Below are 21,549 nucleotides of genomic sequence, written 5' to 3' on the forward strand. Positions count from 1 at the left end.
CAGGGCAACGCGCTGCATAATCTCACTGAATCCTCACAGTGACTCTGTGCATTTGGGCTGCGGTGCTTTCCCCATCCTGTACATGAGGGACTGAAGTTCCGAGCAGTTAGGTAACTTGCTCAGAGCCACACAGCTAGTTAAGTATGACATTAACACAGAAACACGGGTCCTCAGACCTTAAGTCTCAGGTTCTTTACAAGGGCAGTAGTGTTGGAAATGGCAGGATTGTAGGCGTTATTTCATTCCAGAATTATTAGGATTCTTTACTCTAAGGATCAAAAACTTACACTTAAGCAGAAGTGAGTCCCAATAGAGCATGCAGGGGCTCACAGAACAGACAAGAAGATTATGAAGAGCCTCTGACAGGGTGATGGGGCCGGGGCTCCGGGTCTCAGAAGGAGGTAATTGGTGGTTTCACCGGGGCAGCATCTCTCTAAGGAACGCGCCCAGCCGCTGTTCCCATCCCCCCGTCATCTCACGGAGGTTCTGAGTTCCAGGAGAACCGACTGGCGAGAGGTGGGCAGGCCCCCAACACGCTGTATTCAACAGGAGGGGAAGCATGTCGTTTCCAAAGCAAAATCGAAATACAGGAATTTAGATTGGGGATTGGATCTATGACCAAGCTAGTGATGTCTTTAAATCCTTGTCCTGTTACCCAACACATTGACTTTCTCTCTGTCTTGAGTCTTTAGCAAACTTGATCCTCCTGCTTTCTGTTTTCAAAAATATCTTTGATTAAAGTGTTGAAAAGAACTGACATAATTCCAGACCCAAATGATATCCCTTCCAAACTTTTCTCTAGGTTGATCTGTGCATCAATCCCTCTCTGAATGAGATTGTGCGTTGGCTAATAATTGACGCATATTTGTTCTCTCCATAAGAAAATCTTAACACTTCTTCTTCAAGAGCTTCAGTGAAGTCCAGTTTCCCTTAATTTACCATTCTGGTAACCCTAACCTAAAGAAAATGAGGCCAGTTTGAAATGGCTCTTAGAACATTCTATCGATTCCTAATGATTACCATTTTTAATGTCTTCTTGAAACAATCAATTGATGGCGCAGCAGTTAAGTTCTCACGTTCCGCTTTTCGGCGGCCCGGGGTTCGCCAGTTCGGATCCCGGGTGTGGACATGGCACCGCTTGGCAAAAGCCATGCTGTGGTAGGCGTCCCACATATAAAGTAGAGGAAGATGGTCATGGATGTTAGCTCAGGGCCAATCTTCCTCAGCAAAAAGAGGAGGATTGGCAGTAGTTAGCTCAGGGCTAATCTTCCTCAAAAAATAAAAATAAATAAATAATAAATATTTAAAAACAAAAAGAATAATCCATTCTAAAATGTTGGTATATATTGACATGACAAAGTTTTGCTCCATATTGATATGCCACATTTACATGTCTACAGACACAATAATTCATCTTCTTTACACTTTTTGAAATGTGGAAACCTATTTAGTTCTCTTAGGTCCTCAGGCATCTCTCTATCTTCACAGTTTTTCAGATATTATAAGTGATGGTTTCTACAATTCTATGTGTATTTTTTTAACTCCCCTACCAATACATTAGCTCTGTGAAATGATCCTAGTGGTAAAACTGGTTTGGGAAATATGCACATTCCAGCACTCTTACATATTCCAACTCTAAGAAGGACCCTGTGAAGAGAACTCTTAAACCCAGCATTTTGCAGACAAATTGCCTCAGAACCTTTTCAATATCATACAAAATTAGTCTTTCAAGGAGCATTCTTGGAAGTCAGACTTATGGTGATACTCACTGTGTAAAAAGCACTGAACTTGAACAGCCGTGGGCTTTCCTGCTAACCTCTCACCAGTAGCCAGCTTCAGTTCCCTTTTCCTGCTTAAGGATTCTTCCCCTGGGTGAAAAGGATGGAAGAATAGAGGCTTATACTATCTCCCCTTCTGTCGACTGTTCAAATTAAACCATTTAGCCCACTCCATGGTCCCTAATCCATGCCTTTCCTGATCATATTCTTATTGTAACGATTTACTTAAAAATAAGCCTTTATAGGGCTTTTCAAGACACTTTTTCTTTATCTCTGTGGTAAGAAGTTTATCTTGTGAGCTCAGACACTTAAATTCAAGCCATTCCAGATCGACTAAAGGTTACAGAGAAGGCAATGGAAAGGTAATTCCACTTAGATTTTCTCCCTGCACTTGGATTTGACACAGAAGCCTGGCCAAGTCACTGAAGTAATTATTTCCCACACGGGTGCTTCCACCGAGAAATAAAATGTTAATAACTGTGTATAGGGCCCTCCAACTAATTTTGCTCTCAAAAGAAGAAATCCTTCCTTCTCAGCTTGTTCTTTCTCTTCTGATGATTCATGCTATTGGCTGTACCAGCTCTGTAATCTTGCTGGTTATTCCAGACGGTATTACCTCCTTTTTGAAACTTGCTAGTAAGCAGCTGAAACTCAGTCTGCATTCTTATGTATCTTTTCCTTATTTATTTGGAATTTTCAAGTTAAATGTCATCATAGACACATTTTTACAATAGAAGCTCACCAATATCATAAACAAATATCATTGATCAGCTTCATAAATAGTTTGACCTCATAAAAAGAAGTCTTTTCAAGTTGGACAAATCAGGTTTCTGAAAGTAGAGTGACATAGCGATGCCATATGGCTCATCTCTGACCAAGGTTTGAGTAGAACTTCAGGTCTTTTATACCTCACCTTTTTTAGATGACTTTGGTGAATCTCTCAGGAACCTTATCTTTATACTCCTTAGAACTTCTGTGGCAACTGCCACACCAGCGTCCCTGGGCTGAAAAGCAACAAAGGAGAAGAAGGAGACGCTGGAGAGCCTGGGAAGTACGACTTCGCGGCCCGGAAGGTAGGCAGGCGGCCGGTGCTGGGGGCCCATCGGTCACCCAGGTGCCTTCTCTCACTCGTTGCTGCTCTGTCCTCTAGGTGGACGCAGGGCCCCGTGGTCCTCCAGGAATCCCAGGCAGAGAAGGACCAAAGGTAAGGAAATCTCTCCTCCACTCTCCTCTGTGCGACCTTCAGTTCAGTGTGATAAAAGGAAATCCGTTTTGTAATACACTATTTTTTCTAAAAATATTTTGGAAAAGTGGTGTAAAAGCCATTTGCAAATGTCATTTATTTGTTTCCTGACTCTGTCCAAATGTCACGCCCCAAGTGTCCTGAGAAGAGAGATTTTCGTCGTTTCGAAAGATGACAAAATGGTCGCGCGTACTCGCTGAATTTATTGTCTTTTTTAGGGCAGCAAAGGAGAGCGGGGCTACCCTGGGATGCCTGGGGAGAAAGGCGACGAGGTAAAAGGGGCTTCTCGGATGATATCGTTCTATCGGTTCTCTTTAGTGCCTCAACAGGGGAAGCACACCAGTGTTCAGCGCTAAAACATATAAAAACAGAGACTTAAGTAGGTTTTTTCAAGTGTTAACCCATTTTGAATAATATGTTGATGTTTATTATCAGTGGTGCAGTTTTTGAGATGAAGACACCAGACAACTTTTGAGACAAAGTTAACGTGTCAGTTACTGAGTTTCTGTTTTTACGTAGTAGAAAGCAGTTCCAGCTTTCTCACGATAGAAGCAAGGGGCTGGAGGAAGGAGAGGTTTACAGAAAGATTCCCAAGGTGGCTAGCAGAACTGAAGGAATAGCCTTCAATTCTATCCAATCCAGCCTAGGGCAGCTCCAGACCTCAGTAGAACTCCGCTGGGCCCCTGCTGTAACATGGCGCAGCTTCGTGACCTTGGCTTGTCTGTGTCTCTGCTCAACTTTCAAACTATGGAGAGAAAAACAAAACAAAAAAAAATCGGAAGGATCTGATTGGACTAGCTTAGATCAGCTGCCAACCCCGGGCTAAGGTTCAAAATCAAATGTGCTTTTGAGACATTGGTACAACTTTCTGACTCTAAGCCATGCTGATGCTGAGGGTATCATTCTTTTCCTGCATAATTCACCTTAACTCTTAGAAAAACCAATTAGGATGACAAATTGTTGTTAGTTTAAACAGTTTTGATACTAATAATTCTTAATGAAAGTAAGTAAGCCATCTGGCATATATTAACCTTGAAGTTAGTGCAGAAAATCATGACAGTATCAAGGAGAAAATCTTTTAGTTGGAATTATATCTTGCGTTATAAATTATCATGTGTTATTTTTTTTAACTACTATTGATTCTGTTCTAGAAAATCATGAAGATTGGCTTATTTTCTTTCCAAGTTAATAATCAAAGAACAAAGAAATACAACATTTTCATCCATAAATAAAACAGTAAAGGTGTTTTATTTTCACAATAAATGAGTTATAGAAATTTTGCTTTTTCACACTCCACAGAAATTTCAATAAAGTACAAGCACAGTATCTGATTTTAATAGTCTAACAGCTTTTAACTGCCCAGATTCAAGAGAGAAATTTTAGAGGCAATTGAGACGATAATAACAAAAAATCAGGAAATAATTGGACTTCAGGTTTTTTTATAAGTGACTCCAAGTTAAATGTATTAGAAGTTAATTTTTATTGATTCTATGGGATACTTTGCTCTCTTAGTGAACTGAAATCCATCGTTTTTATCCCTCCGCTATTTTAGTGTGCTCTTTATGGATTCTTTAACACAGCATACCCAAAATTTTGCACAGAACTCTTGTTATGTGGGGATTTCCAGCAAGTTCAGAGGGAGATTCTTCAGTTGTTTCTTCAGATCACATGGATGATATGAATAAGCCTGAAGGGCCCACTAGCTCAGTTGGCCTTTTGTGGGGAATGGCGCGATGCAGCTTCTCCCTCTCAGACAGTGGGAAGGAGTGAATATCATCTTGTCTGCTACCTGGACCACCTGAAATTACTATTTGCTGATGTATTTAAGCAAATGAATCTTTGACCAAGAACATATGCATTTCCAACTGGCCAATCAACCATACTATTTTGATATGTACATGAGATCTAATTGAACAAAATCTCAAATGTCTGTTCTACTCTTGGTAAACAGATACAAGGAGCACCATCTCTGAGGACTTCTATAATGTCTTCAGTTTAATCCCTTTGGGAACTTAGAGAGAGGACCTGCCTGTTGCTCATTGCTCTTAGAAATGTGATGTTATCCTCTACATTTTTTGCAACATGTTTTACAACTCAAAGTAGCAACCTGTAAGATGCTAAAGAGCCCAGACTCGCCTCTCATAGTTAGAGTGAATTCTTGCTTGGAATGCAGGTCTTCCTGCAATATTTCAGGATAATAATTGATAAATGGGACATGAAAAATATTGTCAGCCATAAATTATAGCAATGGAAAAATAAATATTCTTAGTTGCAACTGAGCTAAGACTTGCAAAATCAAAATATCAGAGCAGGGAAAGAACTTAGCTCGAATGATCCCTGACTATCTATGCAATAAATTTTAATTTGTGTTTTAGTTTGGCACTATATGCTAAATTGACCATCCTCCTCTTTAATATGTATTTGTCTTCTTTAATGGCTATCTTGTCTTCTAAAATTATCTTATTGCCCTTTATGCATCCGTAGTAACTTTTACCCTCACTACAAAATTTCAGCTTGTTCAGAGAAAGACTGCTGAGGGTGACTTTTTTTTTTATTTATGGACTGAGGTTTATTTCAAAGTTTAATGTGGACATCAAAGGTTAATGAGTCCCAAGCTTATAAATTAGACTATCTAAAGACTCACTCAGCATCTCTAGACTGATTCAATGTTGAGACTAAAAGTAGCAAAGAAAGACTACATATGGACAAACATATCTTATACATGTACATAGAGAGAGAATTTTATGGAGATGTGGGTATTTTGAGATAAAGCAATTTGTGGTATAGCGTTTATAATCTCCAGACATTTAGAGATGCCATTCCCAAAGGAAATTTGTTTCCTTTACACTTATAAATCCATAACCAAGTTAATGGTGGGGGAATAAAAAGATTCAATAAGACATGGTAACGTGTACAGTGCATGTGCACACATACACACCACAGCATTGTCAGTGAGGATGACGTCATCTTGAAGAAAGAATATGTCCACAGTCTTTAACACAAGCATACATAAGACTTTGCCCTTGGTCCTTACTATTTGAGGAATTTCAGCATGTTCAAGGAGATTCTGTTCAGTGTTTCTGCACATCATATCACATGAAAAAACATGAAGTAGCATATGATCCCATTTGGCATTAGATGGACAGGTCTGACAGGGCTTAGTTCTTGATCTCATTGATGCAAAGAAACTTGGTCCTATAGAGCCTGGGTTATATAGAACATTGGTCCTATAGAGCCTTGGTCCCATAGAGCTCTCATAAATAAATAGGCAGTAATTTCACCATGGTCTCTTCACCTAATATTTATAATATGTATAAAAATACATATTTCATCACAGTAAAAAGTAAAGTAATTTTATTATAACAATGAATGGCTTATCAATATAGAAAGATTACTTAGTAAAGAAAATTAAATCCTGAAACAGGAGAACCATTCAATCTAGAACTTGATACAGCATATGGTTATCTGAAACAACAAAAGAGCGTTTATAAGTTTATTTTTCTGATTATAGAAGCCATCTGAGTTCATTATAGAAAATTTGGGACATATACAAAAGCACTAAAATGATCAGTTACCTCTATTTGCACTGTTAAGGGGGGACTGTTGGTAATAGTAGCATGATGGTCCACAACCCCCCATCCACGGTTCCAAAGCTCAAAAACCTTTGAAAACACTGGAAATTTTTGCCAAGTTTGCAGCAAATTCATTGGGCAGCAAAATCTGACTTGAACTCGTATGGAGCAGGTCTATCTATTTATCCCGTTTGGTGAGAGTATCATGTGTTTTGCTACACAACTATTTATGTCTTTAGAGGGTGCTGCCTCAGGTGCCACTGAGAGGGTGACACAATATCTAGTATAGGCACCGTGTCACCTTTAGAAAAGATCGAAAAATGCAGAATTCTGAAACACATCTGACACTAAAGTTTCCAGATAGGGCACTATGAACCTCTATCATTCTTATCTTTTATGAAGTGTATTTATAATTTTTTAATAATTTGGACCTTACTCTATGTATCTTTTGTAACTTTTATTTTTCCGTGTTATCCAATAGTTTGCTGAAACATGATTTTATTAGTTGCAAAATATTTCATATTATGGATTTTATGTTATTTATTTAGCTAATATTCTGTTGACACACTTGGTAAAGGAAAAAAATTAATGACACAAGTTACCAGTTATACTTGCCGGTTCTTCTTTGAATATATAGATTATCAGCATCTTAAACTCTATCCGGTATAGTTAGCGTTATTCTACAAACCCAAAGAGAGGAGGGAGGGGATAGCCATTCACTTTTATGCTTAAGCCATTAAAGGGTTCTAAATTTAAATTTGCCGTGAGCCAAATTTCTTCTTATAACAAACTGGCCAGCTAAACTAAATATTATATCATGAAACATATTCCCTTTTTCCTCCAGCTGAATGGAGCATTAGTGTAATCATATATTTCTTGGATGGTACTCTGACGATCTGAAATTGTAGCTCCATGCTTTAGCCATGCAGATTCTCAGTGATGCTGCTGTTGGTGGGGTGGCTCTGTGAGATCAGAAATCCTCTGTGAACCACCAAACACATTAAATTATGTTACAGAGTCTGTGTCACAGCATTGTAGCTCACTATCCTTTAAGAGGGGTTTTTGTATGTGACATATATCATGTTTCTTGCTTAGCTAATATAGATGTTTAATTTTCAGCAGTCAAAATATTTGATTAACTAAAAGGCTTTATTTCCAACAATATAACCGATTTTATGGTAGGAACTATCTCTTCTAGGGTCTTCAAGGAATTCCAGGCATTACAGGTGCTCCAGGTCCAACTGGACCCCCTGTAAGTATTTGCTAAAACTGTTCCACTCACGGTTCATATCTGTTGAGATGATGCAAGATGAGCTGACGTTCCTCATTCTGTCCTCTGTGCCTCTATGGAGATTATCCACCTGTTGCCCAGAAAAGTAACATCCCGCATCTCATATTTTCATTTATTATCACTTAAGGCTGCTGAGGGTCGTGGAGACTTGTCATCAGAATTCTACTGGACCAGAGCAGTGTGTAATTGAGCTCGTCTATTGGAATGGGAGTTGGGTGTAAAGAGCGTTCTATTTTTTAGTTATAATTTTTTGGCATGAACCTTTGGGAGAGAGATTCAGATGGTTACACCGTTACATTCTTCGGTACCATAAACTAAGAATTTATTTTCTAGAGGGAGAAAATGGGCCCAGGATTATCAGATTCCATTTATTTCTATTCCTGTTGATGAATTTAAATACCCTCTACTTTAGTCAGCACTTTTTTTCTCTGTCCCTCAGACACAGTGTCATGGTTGTTGGTTTTCGTTATCCCATTTTCCTAAAACAGAATCTTTTTTTTTCCCAATGGCTAAAACCAATCTCTTATTAAAGTGGAGCTCAAGTTTAGGGTTGCCAGTTAAAATACAGGACATGCCGTTAAATTTGAATTTCATATGAATAAATAATTTTTTAGCATAAGTTTGTCCCCAATACTCGATTTTTATTTGCTAAATCTGGCAACCCAACTCAAGGCTCACCTTCTCCAACCCTCCCCTCCTCAGAGCTGCCAAGCAGATAGTATTCACTACACGAGGAGGAATGTAATCCTGTTCCTTAATGTTTTGAATCATGGGTTTGTCATAATTAAAATTTTACCATGTGTGCTTTTACCACAGTTATGTAGAACAAACCTGGCTTTCAATTGTACACTAAAATTAAAAGTTAAGAGAAAGAGTTGTGAAAGGAACCATGAAAATTTTATGGCTAACTCTTTTCTCAAAGAAGAATTAAAATTGAATTTTATTTTCCGTTGGTAAAATGCAGAGCGCATAACTCAAGGTACACATTGTTAATTCTGCTGTGTCTTGAAGTATTTAAAATGTTGATCACTACCAGAATTATAGCTCATTTAGGAAGGCATAATATTATGTAAATTGCCATTTAAACAGCAAGGCTAAATTCTTAAGTGTATCAAAACGTTCTAATGAAGGTCATTAAACGTGGTTGACCAAGGTGAAAAAGCGACCATGAATACAGATTTTACCCTTCCAGGGGCTTATCAGCAGGACGCAGCTGCTATATCAGCCCGAAGAAATAGAAGCTTGTAGGACTGATTTAATTAGGATCAAATGACCTTCAAAATCTATCACTTTTAGCAACCAACTTCAATACCCTGTGCTCATTTAGTTGTTGTTTCCATAACAAACTTAGTTTTGTGTTTTACAGGGCTTGTTGGGAAGAACTGGACATCCTGGTCCTGTGGGAGCAAAGGGTGACAAGGTACACAGGAAAAGCCTCACTCCCTGTCCGAACTGGGACTTAGGGTAGGGGCAGGGTGCGACCATTTGCAGGGAAATCCGTAAAATCAAAATTCCTGAAAGTAAGAATGATGTCCAGGAATAGCTATTCTGCTAGTGGGCTTGGAAGGACATGGGTCCAGCAACTCGTCTGAATACGGGAGATGTGCTCTTAGGGGACAGACGACTAGAGCACTGATGCCGTGGAGCAGAGTCCAAGCTGGATGCAGGGTCCTAGGCAACTAGCTCTGTGGAAGAAAGGGGTGGGTGGGGAAGCCTCCTGGACAGCCACAGGTAAGGTGGTTTGCATCGGGGAGATCCAGCCACAGGTGCCAAGGCTCCAGACAGCATACTGGCTGGCAGGACCAGGATTCCATAAATGACGGGCTTGCTGAGAAAAATCTGGAAGTTCTGTGCTTTGAGGGTCATGGGGGAAATTCACTCAGGAACAAGGACAACTTGTTTCCTGGGGAGTCTGGTTGATTGGACAGATGAGTTGCTGTGGTCAGAAGGGAGGACCAGCAGCAGGAGGGTCTCAAACAGGAAGACAGCAGGGCCCTACATGTTCACCTGATGTAGGATCTCAACTGGCCCCATGGTGTGAGTGCAGACAGAGGCAGCAAATGAGAGAAAAAAGCTAGCTCTTCAGGTTGCAGAAATAAGTATCGAGAGTCCACTGAGCTGCTCGGTGATGAGCAGCTGCCACCCAGGCTCGTCAAAGTGGGGCATGATGGCCCGAAGGAGCAAAGGAACCCTGAAAACTTTGAAAGGCAGCAATGTGCTTATTCTAGATAGTCTCAGCACATTTTTTTCTGATGGTGTCCCGAGGAGCTTGCCCGACCCCACCAGCCTTTTTTGTCTGTTCTCTATGGAAATCATTCAGTCAGAGATCTGCCTTTTGAAGTTAATGGGCATTCCACACTGAGATGAGCTTTGGGGCACAATCAAGGATGAAAATATGACATTTAATTGTGCCAGGGGAAAAAAAGTCTTTTCAATAGGCACATATTTTTCCTTGTTTGTTGTCCTCTCATAGTTCGTGAGAACTATGACATAATTCTCTGAGGGACACTGCCAGCAGTCAGCAGAATGTGACATGTCTGAGAGCAAAGGCACCATCAAAGCCGTTTGCAAAAAGACAATATGCTCGTTGTCACTCATTCTCAGGCATCTACACTGCAAGAACACTGTACGGTTTATTTTTATTGATAAAGATATAAACAGAAAGGTTTTTTTGGTACTTTCTTTTGTTACTGAAAAAAAATGGGGAGATTGGAATGAAATCTTTCATCAAATTTGTGGAAATGGACTGAAATCCCTCAAAATTCTTGGGTACTGTAAGTAGGAATTTTACTCTCTCTGGATTTTTCATTAATTAACCATTTCTTGCCATTGCCCCTGAGTTTGAGGGACTTAAAAAATTTTATGAGGCTGTTATTCTAAAGGAAAAGCAGTTACAGGAAGAAGTGGTTAAGGCACCAATGAGACTATAGTCCATCTGCTTACTATGGACCGATAAGCAGTCTATGTTTTATGAAAGTAAAAGTGAAATCCGTTTGTCAACTTTCAACTTGAATTCATTTTCACAAATTCCATTTTCAGTCTGCCTTGCCTGTCGGCAGCACATCTGAGCCCATTTAAATTGCGTAGAACATTTCTGTCCAGCGGACCTGCCTGACTGGGCTGTAACATCTAATATTAACTGAGGAAGGGAAAGAAGTTTCTCCTCCTGAGATGCCACACAGGTTGTGATTTTCTACTCCGATCAAGATATGTGGGTGCACCCTCTAGTTCCCAAAAGATGAAAATGGTGGCAGTGAGGGGAAAAGTGAGGGGCTGATGGAGAGAGCCGTACCCCAGAGCCTGCCCCTGCTGGCAGGGACTCTGCTCTGCGCCCCCACGTGGGGAGAGAGTCCCCGGCTGCACTTGAATCCAAGACATGATCGCGTGGGTTGTCTGGCTCTGTCTAGAAATAAGCCTCGTCCCTGGGCTCACACGGAGAGAATCTGAATGGGCGTGAGAGAAGGCATTTATCCTTCCTGTGGTCTAGAAGTGTATTTCCCCAGGTTAGGAGAGCGCCAAGGTGAGTAAGACTCTGCAAGGCAGAAGCAAAACAACAGGTCATATTGATTTCAGAATACGGCTCTCTGAGCAAGCACAATCTGCTCCATAAACCCAGGGTGGAAATGTCCACGCCATTGATTTTGGTCTGTATATCCCTTGCAGGGCAGCGAGGGACCCCCTGGGAGACCTGGACCACCCGGACCACCCGTGAGTTGCTTCAGGATTAAAACTTAAATTCACACGTCTACTTAAGACTTTTATATCTCAGGGGTCAGACTCTGTCTAGACGTTCTCAAAGATACAAGTCATCTGCGTCTCAGGTGTAAATATGAATGACAGTGGATGGAGCTTTGGGGAGGCCTGGTTTCTCCCCTTTAGCTCAGCCCCATGTGCAAATCTGAGCGTACTGTGGCCTCCCTACCGTGGACTCAGGACACCTGGGTTTGTTCCCTGCTCCCACCCCTCCTTTCACTTCCTGCCTGGGGGGCCCTGGGAAAGGCGTTTAACCTCAATGAGCTCATTCACAGAAAAGAAAGAGGCTTTAAAAAGAGATCCTTTCCTGCAATGGGAGTTGGTACAGAAGTCGGTATTACGCTATGTGTGTTCATTACCATCCATGATGTCTGAGAGGCAAGGAGATTCTGTTTCTGTAGCAGCCAGTGAATGAAATGTATGAGAGCCGTGGACGTTTCCACGCTCACCATTGAGACAGGTGTGCACTTTCTAGGCTGCAGACAGGATGGCTGCCTCTCTCTGTGGCAAGTCTGCCCTCATGTGGGGCCACAATCAAATCGCAGCAGAGCTCCCGTCCAGGCCACATGTTCTTTTCCACCCTGCCTCATAGGAAGAGTTGAAGAAGCCAAACTCCCACAAGAAGGGGCAGAATTTGCCTGTGACTTTCTAAAGACAAGGAAGATATGTTCTTAGTCAGTGTGCATTGCATGCTTTGCACACATAAATGAAGAGATTTGCATTCTGTTTTCCTAAACCTGTTCTTCATTTTGTTTACTTACCTTCTCCCTTGACAAGGAAACAGGGCAGAAAGTATTTGGGGCTCAAATCCTATAATGCACTCTCTCCCCAGCGAACAGAACAGCAAAATATAACAAGAGCTCACAAAAGGGACCTATGTATTACAATGGGCTTAAGAAATCTTCCTCTTCCCCCTGAATTCTCCAAAATCATGTATTCTTCCAGACAGATTACATGTTGTCTTGGCTGGGAAATCTCCCCTGGGAATCTCAGACAAACTCATGCTTCATCTCTCTAGGACTCAGCACACTAAAATATAGTAGACATTCAGCAATCATCAGATGAATGGGGGGAACAACAAAGGAGCCAACGAATGGAGTGTCTTTCCTTCCATCACTAGTGTTTGGAAGATGCGTGCAAATCACGTTCACCAAGCACCACTGGCCACTATTGTCCCCAAAACAGTGAAATGATGGCTCCTTCAATTTTGCAACTGAAATGTGGAAATCACAAGGAGGAAAATGCAGATTATTGACTCTATGGGAATTTTTTAAAAGAAGGATAAAAGATCCTAACTAAAATTTTCATATGCAGATTTTTCCTGATTGCCAAAATGTTATGAGTTTTAAAGACTCTCCAATGAGTTCTCCTTAAGTGTTAGCTACTCTGGGACTTTCCATCCACAGGTCAATTTTATTAGGAAGTTCTTGTTCCCTGTTGTTGTGAAGAATATGTTTTATAGAAACATCCACACAGGTTGTGAGTAACCTCATCTCCTCCATTTACTCTGATTTTCTGTTTAGTATGAAGAGACTGTGGGAAAAAAAATCGTTCCCCAGTCACGTCTTCATCAGCACTGCCGTGTTGTAGCTCACAGGCCAGCAGGCTGTAAACAGTTAGCATAAATTGGCAATTCAGAAGCTGAATTTTAATGAGTAAATCCTATTTTCCCCTGAATGCATTAGTGTCTCATCTGTCAACCCTGGACATTGTCGCATCCACTGAGAGCGTCTGTGCGTCCAGGTGTAGCTCATGCTCCTTTTCATTTTTGCCTCTGCATTTGCTTTTGAAAAGCCAAAAATGGAAACACTGTATTATTTTACTTATAGTATTAAACCCACTTTCTAACATAGAATGGGAAGAATATCATTTGGTAAAAAGAGAAAAGGTGGAGATACTAACTATTAACTTGAAGGAATAATTCTATGCCTCACTTCTTTCCTAAGGGTGTACCATTCAGTGAAGGAAATGGAATGAGCAATTTATATAAAATCCAGGTATTTACTTCTATAATTATGTAAAATCATTTTTCAGTTATGAATGACTATAAATTCTTCTCACCTTTTTTCTTTTTTTTGAAGGGAGGTGTGAATGTTCCCAGTTATCCAGGGCCACCCGGCCCCGCTGTGAGTACACTTGTTTATCACCAGGCATGTTTTCATACCTTAGCTGAACAGCCACAAAAAAAAAAAAAAAAACTCCTGAGTACACTGAAAAATACTTGTTACAAATATAACCAAAATTTTATGTAGGAGGAAATAAATGGAATCAATTATAATAAAACTGAGAAAATATACACAGCCAAAATAATGGGAAATAGCATTCTTCATAGTGGTGTCACTGTTAGCATTGTAAGTCTAAGAACTTAGTCAGTGTTCAGGCAATCACTGTCATAGGAGATCCAGCAAGTTATGTTGCCTCATCTTATTCTTCAAATCTAAATGTAGCAAAACGAAACTTGCAAATATTTTTATGTGCATTAAAGCAAATATACAAATTGTTTGGAAAAAAATCTTTCATATTCTGTAAGTTTGCTTCAGTTGTTATTTTAAAAATGACCTCCCATGTTTTCTTATAGGGTCCAAAAGGCGATCCTGGCCCAGCGGTAGGTACCTTCGCGTGTTTTGTGTCATTTAGAAAATGTCTTGATTAAAGTTTGAAAGAACAGCATCCGGCAGAGATGCTCTGCCATCTTAGATGTTTGTCAGTTAACATGCTGGAGGCGGCAGGCAGGCCACCAAAGAAATGCCAGCAGCAGGCTCTTCATTTTTAAGATGCATCAGTCCTGATGTTGTCACTACCATTGACGTTTGTCTCTTTGATTTGTGTGTCTTAAAAATCCCCCTGTGATGGAGGAAGGCCCATTAAAAGCTCCTGATAAATGGGACGCTTTCTTCTGATAGGACCACTTTGATGATTCATTCAATGTTCACTAGATTGTGGAGGAGAAATACTTACTGGGAAGAAATCCCTTAATACATCTGCCATCAACCCTACAAAAAAAAGAAAGGGACTGTTTATTTGCTTTGAATGTCTTAGGCAATTATTCCGTAGGAGATGCGGTGTGCTGTTGTAAACCTGCTTATTAGGGGTAATATATCAGGAGATTAACACTCAGCGCAGAAAGAGATCATGTCCTCCAGCCGCCCAAGTGATGATAATTGTTCTCAAGCATCCTTCTCAACCATGGAGCTTCACTGTAAAACTCTGCCAAGTTCAATTAGATTCCCTTTTTTCCTTGGCAATTTTTCCTGTCGTGTCCTTTTCAAGCATATGCCCCAGCCTTCATATTTCATTTGTACACCCTCTTAACCTTTGTATATGTACTTGAAACTCAGATGTGCCTGAAACTGAAATAAACTTTCATGCCACTTTCCACTGCCATGTGACAAAATTTAAGGCCCTTTCATGACAGTACAATTTGGTGAAACTAGATGAATACATTTTAAAGGAGCAAAGCAACAAGCCATAAAAAGTAATCTTTTACATCTAAATATATTTTCAGAGGAGATGCATTAAAGAGCTTATCTTTTGTTGTTGGGCAATATGTATTAAAAGTCAATTTGTTTTCCCCCCAAAAGCATGATTTCAGCCCACTAATAGCACTTTCTGAACCCCAAATATGTCACTCAGAGGTATCCTTTGTTTTGTTACACGTGGTGCCCTTTCTTGATGTGGTGTCACCAGCCATATCCCTCATTCTGATTTCAGTTTGCTGTCATCCTGTTGATAAAAGTTTGCTCCTGCACACACTTACACACAACACATCCCCCTGGGTCACACAGGGGCACCCAGACTTCTCACTGACTCTCTGAAATATTCAAGTGTTTTCATTAATAACTGCAGATGAAGATGAGAAACCTTTTAAAAAAGCATCCTAGTAAAGGATGAATTATAATTCACTTGGACTGGGAAGTGAATGACAACAAAAATGTAGACAGATTTGAGTTGAATTTGAAGACATTAGGCTTCAAATTTCTTAGCTGCCACAAAACATGAAGAATAAAAACCAACTGAAGGACGTTCCTTGAGTTTAGAGATGTGAATTAAGTGGATGAAGCACAAACCAGAAATGTAGAACCATGAAATTAAATACTGTGTGAACCTTCAGGTTTATCTTAGATAAAACTTTGAAGTTATTCTTTTGGGCTCTCTGTCAGCACCAAAATGCTACTCCGTTTCCCACCACTTGCCCAGTGTGGAGAAATAACGCCCCATACCATAGAAATAAGCCAGCATGGTAGAATTATAGGTCACAGAGTACAAAGTGGAAAAGTCATGATGAAGGGGTGAGGGGAGGTTTACTCTTCCAGCATCCTTCGATTCCCATGACGCTGGATCTCCACCACTGTTTCTAATCTGTTCAGTAAACCTTTATTGATGAAAATTACCCTTAATTGAATTTATTATCTTCCAAAGTGCTCCATTTCATTCCTTTCGTATTCAATTCATAAGTGGCTTTCAATTAAATGTTTAATTATTAGCTACTTTCAAACAAATATTGATTGGTTGCTTGAGCACCTTCCTCTGTTCCAAGGATTGTTGAGAATGTGAACAGAGAGGATCACAGAGCTTGTTTCCCCTGTCAGTAACCCAGGACCTCCTTCACAGAGCGTTGTGTCAAACAGAATCTGAACATCTTTGTTTTTTTCTGATTGACAGTTTACGTATTAGTGGACATTTAAAAAGATTTCTGAAGCATAAAAAGTATCAATTCATACGCTTGTTCATTAAGTATTCTGTAATAAGGACAATATCATAAATAACAATGGCAGAGTGTTTGTGATATTTTTGAAGCAGATTAGAATTATGCGTGCAGAAATACATTTACTGATGAAATTGGGATGCTCCCTTTTCTATGTGATTATGTTGAAATCGTCCAGTGTCCTAAGAAAATATTTGCAGTTAACATTAATATTAATAATAATTCATTAACAAGTAGATATCCAACAACTACCCACATTTTCTGTCTTGATTTAAAAGCCCTAATGTTTATCTGCTCAAGGTTGGCAGCTTCCATCACCCTGGCTTTCCTAATGTGTTCCTTGGGGACCTATCGGCCCCAGTTAGCCTGGGCCCATACACTAGAATATGTAAAAGATTGTTAAAAATGGAATGCTTACCCGTCTCCTCTCAGGGACCCATCGGCTTGAGCAGTAGCTTTCAGAATCAGCGGACAGGCTGCTCCTGGGCCGTTCTCTGAACCACACAATTCCTTCTAGCTGCAGAAAGCAGGGAGGGATGAGGTCTTTGCTTTGAGAGTCCATCTTCAGCTACTCTTAAAGAGTTTAGCCATTTTCTCTGGGATTCTAGCAGCCCCAGGCACCTCACCAATTGGCAAACTTTATTAAAACCCAGCCTTTCCTTCTAATTCTTATTGAAATTGGACTTGTCACTGACCAGAGGGATTCATTCTGATTAGATCCTTAATCAGAATAAAAACAGTTAACCAGAAAATACACTCATACTTCTCCAGGGAATAGCTTGATTCTCAAACTGTTTTCAAATGCCGAATGCAAGAATACAGATGCTTGAAAATAGAGCATACCATTTGCTTGCTACATTACCTGTCAATGCTTGAGGGGGTATTTTTTTGGGCAAAAAATATCTTTGCTTTGGAAACCAGTGCTTAAAAACCTTTTGATCGTTGCTCCTGCATTTCTTATGTTTGTTTTTAACAGGGAGAACCTGGTGCAATGGGGTTGCCAGGACTAGAAGGATTTCCAGGTATAAAGGTAAGTACAGAGGTTAGAAATGCGTTCACTGATTCGACATTCAAAAATGTTTACTGAGCACCTTCAGTTAGTCCAGGAACTGGCTTAGGTTTGGGGATCCAGAAAGGAACAAAAGAACAAAAATCACTGCCCTCCTGGAACTGATTTTCTAGGAATGGGATACAGAAACTAAAAGAATAAACATTAATAACTAATATTGTTAAGTGCTATGGAAAGAAAGAAAGAAAAAGTAGAGCAGGTTAAGGAGCACCAGGGAAGGCAGGGTGGTGATTTTAAAAAGGGGGCCTGAGAAGGCAAGATCTGAGCAAAGACCTGAAAGAGGTGAAGGGGAGTTAGCCCAGCCCCTCATTGGATCTGGAGATGGAAGGTAACTGTGCTGTACACTTGAAATTTGCTAAGAAAACAATATGGTGGCTCTGTGAGGTGATGGAGATGTTAACTAGCTGGATTGTGGTGGTTACTTTACACTGTATACATATATCAAATCATCAAGTTGTACACCTTAAATATGTACCAAAAAAAGAAAAAAGGAAGCCACAGCAGGTCTAAATGCCCTGAGACATGAGCGCTCCAGCCACATGCAAGGAGAGCAGGGGCATGCCTGTGGGGAGAGTGGTGGGAGGTGAGGGGAGAGGCAGGTGGAGGTGAGGAGCAGCCCCAGCCTGTGGTCGTACAGAGCGGGGTTCAGTGTGGGCAGGACAGGACCAGCCAGTCTACAGGCACTTTGGTGGGGGTTCTGCAGCCAGGTAAGAGCAGACACTGAGAGGAAGCAATTGAACACTTGTAGAGCAACTTGACTTTCCATGATATCCAAACATGGGATCGTAGGCTCATCTTGTTCCTGATGTGTTAAAAAAATAAAGAAAGAAGTAAATAAACTGCTCCTTGACCACACAGAGTTTAAGTGCTAAGAAAGAGGCTTATTGGCCATTGTAGGGACTTTATCTTTGACTCTGAGTAAAGTACGGAGCCAGGAGTGGTTTCTGAGTGCAAGAGTGTCAGGGCCTACAGCCTGAGGAGAAGGTAGAAATGGAGAAGCCAGTGTGAAGACAGTTCCCACAATGCAGGTGGGAATTATGTCAGCTCAGATCAGAGCAGAAACAGGGAGGCAGAAGGAAGTAGCTAGATTCTGGATATATTGAGAAGGTAGAACCAATAGGATTTTATATTTTTTTTCCTTAGCCCAGCCGTTAAATGTTGCTAATCCTCCGAAATCTACTTCTCCTTCTTTCTCACCCTGCGTTCTCTCCAGGGAGTGGCTTCAGTGATGATCTCATGCTGATGAGTCCCAGATGTCTATCTCTAGCTGAGATTTCACCCTTGAATTCTAGACCTGTGTTCACTAAGCTGCTCGGGTGTTTCCCCTGAACAGACCACTTATGCCTCAGAGTGTAGTTGTCCAAGCTCCTCACCTTCCACCTCCCTACCCACACTTTATTACAGCTTGTTTTACGTATTCAGTTGTTCCCTATCTTTGACGACTATCACTGCTGACCTTGTATGTCAGTTCAGAACACTAGGTAACAATCCTCACTTTCCTTTTCCTCTACCACCCACCTGAGCTTAATCGTTACCTTCCCCTGGATCTCACCTGCTCGATCTATCTAGAGGTCGGCGACTTCTCACCAATCCTGTTACAACTCTCACAGTTGGGGTGACCACCACTTCTTATTAGCATTATGTCCATTTTTAAAAATTTAAACTAATAAAAAAAAAGTTCACCCATCTCTCTACCCCCTGCTTTTCCCCTGCTCCCCCAACCTCTAGCAACCACCAATATGTTCTCTGTATCTGTGAGCTTGGTTTTTTCCTTTTTTTAGATTCCACTTGTAAGAGAGATCATATGGTATTTGTTTTTTCTCCGACTTATTTCATTCAGCATAATTCCCTCAAGTTCCATCTATATTGTCACAAATGGCAAGCTTTCATTCTTTTTTGTGGCAGAATAATATTCCATTGTATCTATGTTTACCGCAATTTCTTTATCCATTCATTCATCATTGGACATTTACGTTGTTTCCATATCTTGTCTATTGTGAATAATGCTGCAGTAAACATGGAAGTACATGTATCTTTTTGAGTTAGTGTTTTTGTTTTCTTCAGATAAATACCCAGAATTGGGATTGCTAGATCATACAGATGTTCTATTTTTAATTTTTTGAGGAATCTTCCTACTGTCTTCCATAGTGGCTATACCAATTAACATTCCCACAAACAGTGTACCAGGGTTCTCCTTCCTCCATATCCTCACCAACACTTGTTATTTCTTCTATTTTTTACAATAGCCATCCCAACAGGTGTGGGGTGATCTTATTGTGGTTTTGATTTGCATTTCCCTGATGATTAATGATGTTGAGCATCTTTTCACGTAGCTGTTGGCCATCTGTATGTCTTCTTGGGAAAAATGTCTATTCAGATCTTCTGTCCATTTTTTAATCAGATGGCTTGGTTTTTGCTATTGAGTTTTATGAGTTCTTTGTATATTTTGGATATTAGCCCCTTATCAGATATAGTCAACAACTCCTAGTTCCCAATAGGATTTTCTGAATGGTTGGATGTGGGTATGAGAGAATAAAGTCAAGGGTGACACCAAGTTGTTTGACCTGAGCAACTGGCATAATGGGGTGGTCATCAACTGAAATGAGGAAAGCTATAGGCAGAGCCTATTTAGGGTGAGGATGATCAGGAGTTAGTTTTGGACATGAGGTGAAATTTGGAAGTATCTGTTAGACAACAAAGTGGACATATTGCATAGGCAGTCTGTGTCGAGTTTGAAAAAGGAATCTAAGTGGAGATGTAAATTTGGTTGTCATAAAAATATAGATGTTGTCTTAAAGTCAGGAGACTGAATAAGGTCACCCAGAGAGTGACAGTAGATTTTTGAAAAAGAGAAGAAGATCAAGGACTGAGCCCTGAGGCCCTCCAACATTCAGAGATCAGGAAGAAAAGGAGGAAAGAGCAAGGGAGACAGGTGAAGTGACCAGGGAGGTAGGAGGAAAACTTGGTGTCCTGGAAGACAGGCGAAGATAATATGTCAGGGAGAAGAGAGTGATCACCTGTCTCAAACACTGCAAATAGGTCAAGTATGATGCAGATGGGGTCAAGTAGGATGGCCAAGTATTGACCAGTGGATTTAGCAATATAGAGGTCAGCTATCACCAAATAAATTATTACAATTTCACTATATTGGTAGGAGCAACTGCTAGACTTGAACAGGTTTAAGAGAGAATGAGAAAAAAAAATTAGAGACAGCAAATACAGTATAAGTAATGCTCAAGGAGTTTTGCTGCAAAGGAAAGCAAAGAAATGGGCCAGTGGCTGCTGGAGGAAGTAGGAAGCCTAGTTAAAGTGGATTTTAAGTCCATAGAAATATCAGAATGTGTGTATGCTAAAGGAATAATCCAGTAGAAAGGGGAAGGGGAATGATGATATAGGAGGAGAGGGGAGAATTGCTGGAGTGATGTCCTTAAGAAGCTCAGAGGGAAGGGGACCTAGTGCATAAACGGAGGGTTTGGCTTCAGAGAGGAGCCTGGATCTATCTATGGTAACAAGTGGGAAAACAGAAGATGGGTGCAGAGGCTGATATGTGGGAAGAGTAATTGGTTACAGTCTATAGAAGTTCTTTTCTGGTCGCTTAAATCTTCTCAGAGATGGAGGAAGCAAGGCCATCATTTGAGAGTGAGGTGGGGAGAAGAGGCTAGGAATTTAAGGAGAAGGACTTCTAGGAGAGAGGACCCCTCCAGGGACCACAGAGTGTGAGGCCTAGGGGCCTGCTTGAGGTTCATGGTCAAGAAGTGAGACCAGTCAGCGAGATCTTCTCCAGCCATGTTCAGACAGGTAAAGGCACAGAATAGGAGGTGAGTTAGTTTAAGCAAGGTTCCCATTTCGACAAGTGAGTGCTAGAAGCAAGAATGGGGCAAGAGAGTCAGTGGCATGTGTACACAAGGGAGTCATTACAGCCACTGACCATGGGAGTTAAACTCATTAAGCAAGGGAGAGAGGCCATCCAGGGAGGGAAGGATAATGAAAAATTTGTAGCATCAATGGGCTGGAGGTCTTGGTGGCAGAAAAGTTTTGGGGAGTCCAAGGTACTCAATGAAGTGAGTTAGAACAGGGAAGATAGTGGTCCAGGGCTGGAATGCATGAGATTATGGAGAGGATGCAGTCACTGTTATTG

At 40.7% G+C, this 21,549-nt stretch overlaps 1 protein-coding gene across 4 annotated transcripts in view; it reads left to right on the forward strand.

Annotated features, from left to right (window-relative positions):
• Positions 1-21,549, forward strand: part of COL19A1 (collagen type XIX alpha 1 chain) — a 312,844-nt gene that overhangs the window by 252,786 nt on the left and 38,509 nt on the right. For all 4 annotated transcript variants that reach the window (XM_070584878.1, XM_070584877.1, XM_070584876.1 and 1 more), the window contains 10 exons: positions 2,747-2,851; positions 2,929-2,982; positions 3,240-3,293; positions 7,792-7,845; positions 9,251-9,304; positions 11,548-11,592; positions 13,584-13,634; positions 13,719-13,763; positions 14,216-14,242; positions 17,319-17,372. In XM_070584878.1, coding sequence (XP_070440979.1) covers positions 2,747-2,851; positions 2,929-2,982; positions 3,240-3,293; positions 7,792-7,845; positions 9,251-9,304; positions 11,548-11,592; positions 13,584-13,634; positions 13,719-13,763; positions 14,216-14,242; positions 17,319-17,372 — 543 coding nt within the window. The remainder of the gene's footprint in view (positions 1-2,746; positions 2,852-2,928; positions 2,983-3,239; positions 3,294-7,791; positions 7,846-9,250; positions 9,305-11,547; positions 11,593-13,583; positions 13,635-13,718; positions 13,764-14,215; positions 14,243-17,318; positions 17,373-21,549) is intronic.

This window comes from Equus przewalskii, chromosome 19 (genome assembly GCF_037783145.1).
Source record: "Equus przewalskii isolate Varuska chromosome 19, EquPr2, whole genome shotgun sequence".
Lineage (NCBI taxonomy): Eukaryota > Metazoa > Chordata > Mammalia > Perissodactyla > Equidae > Equus > Equus przewalskii.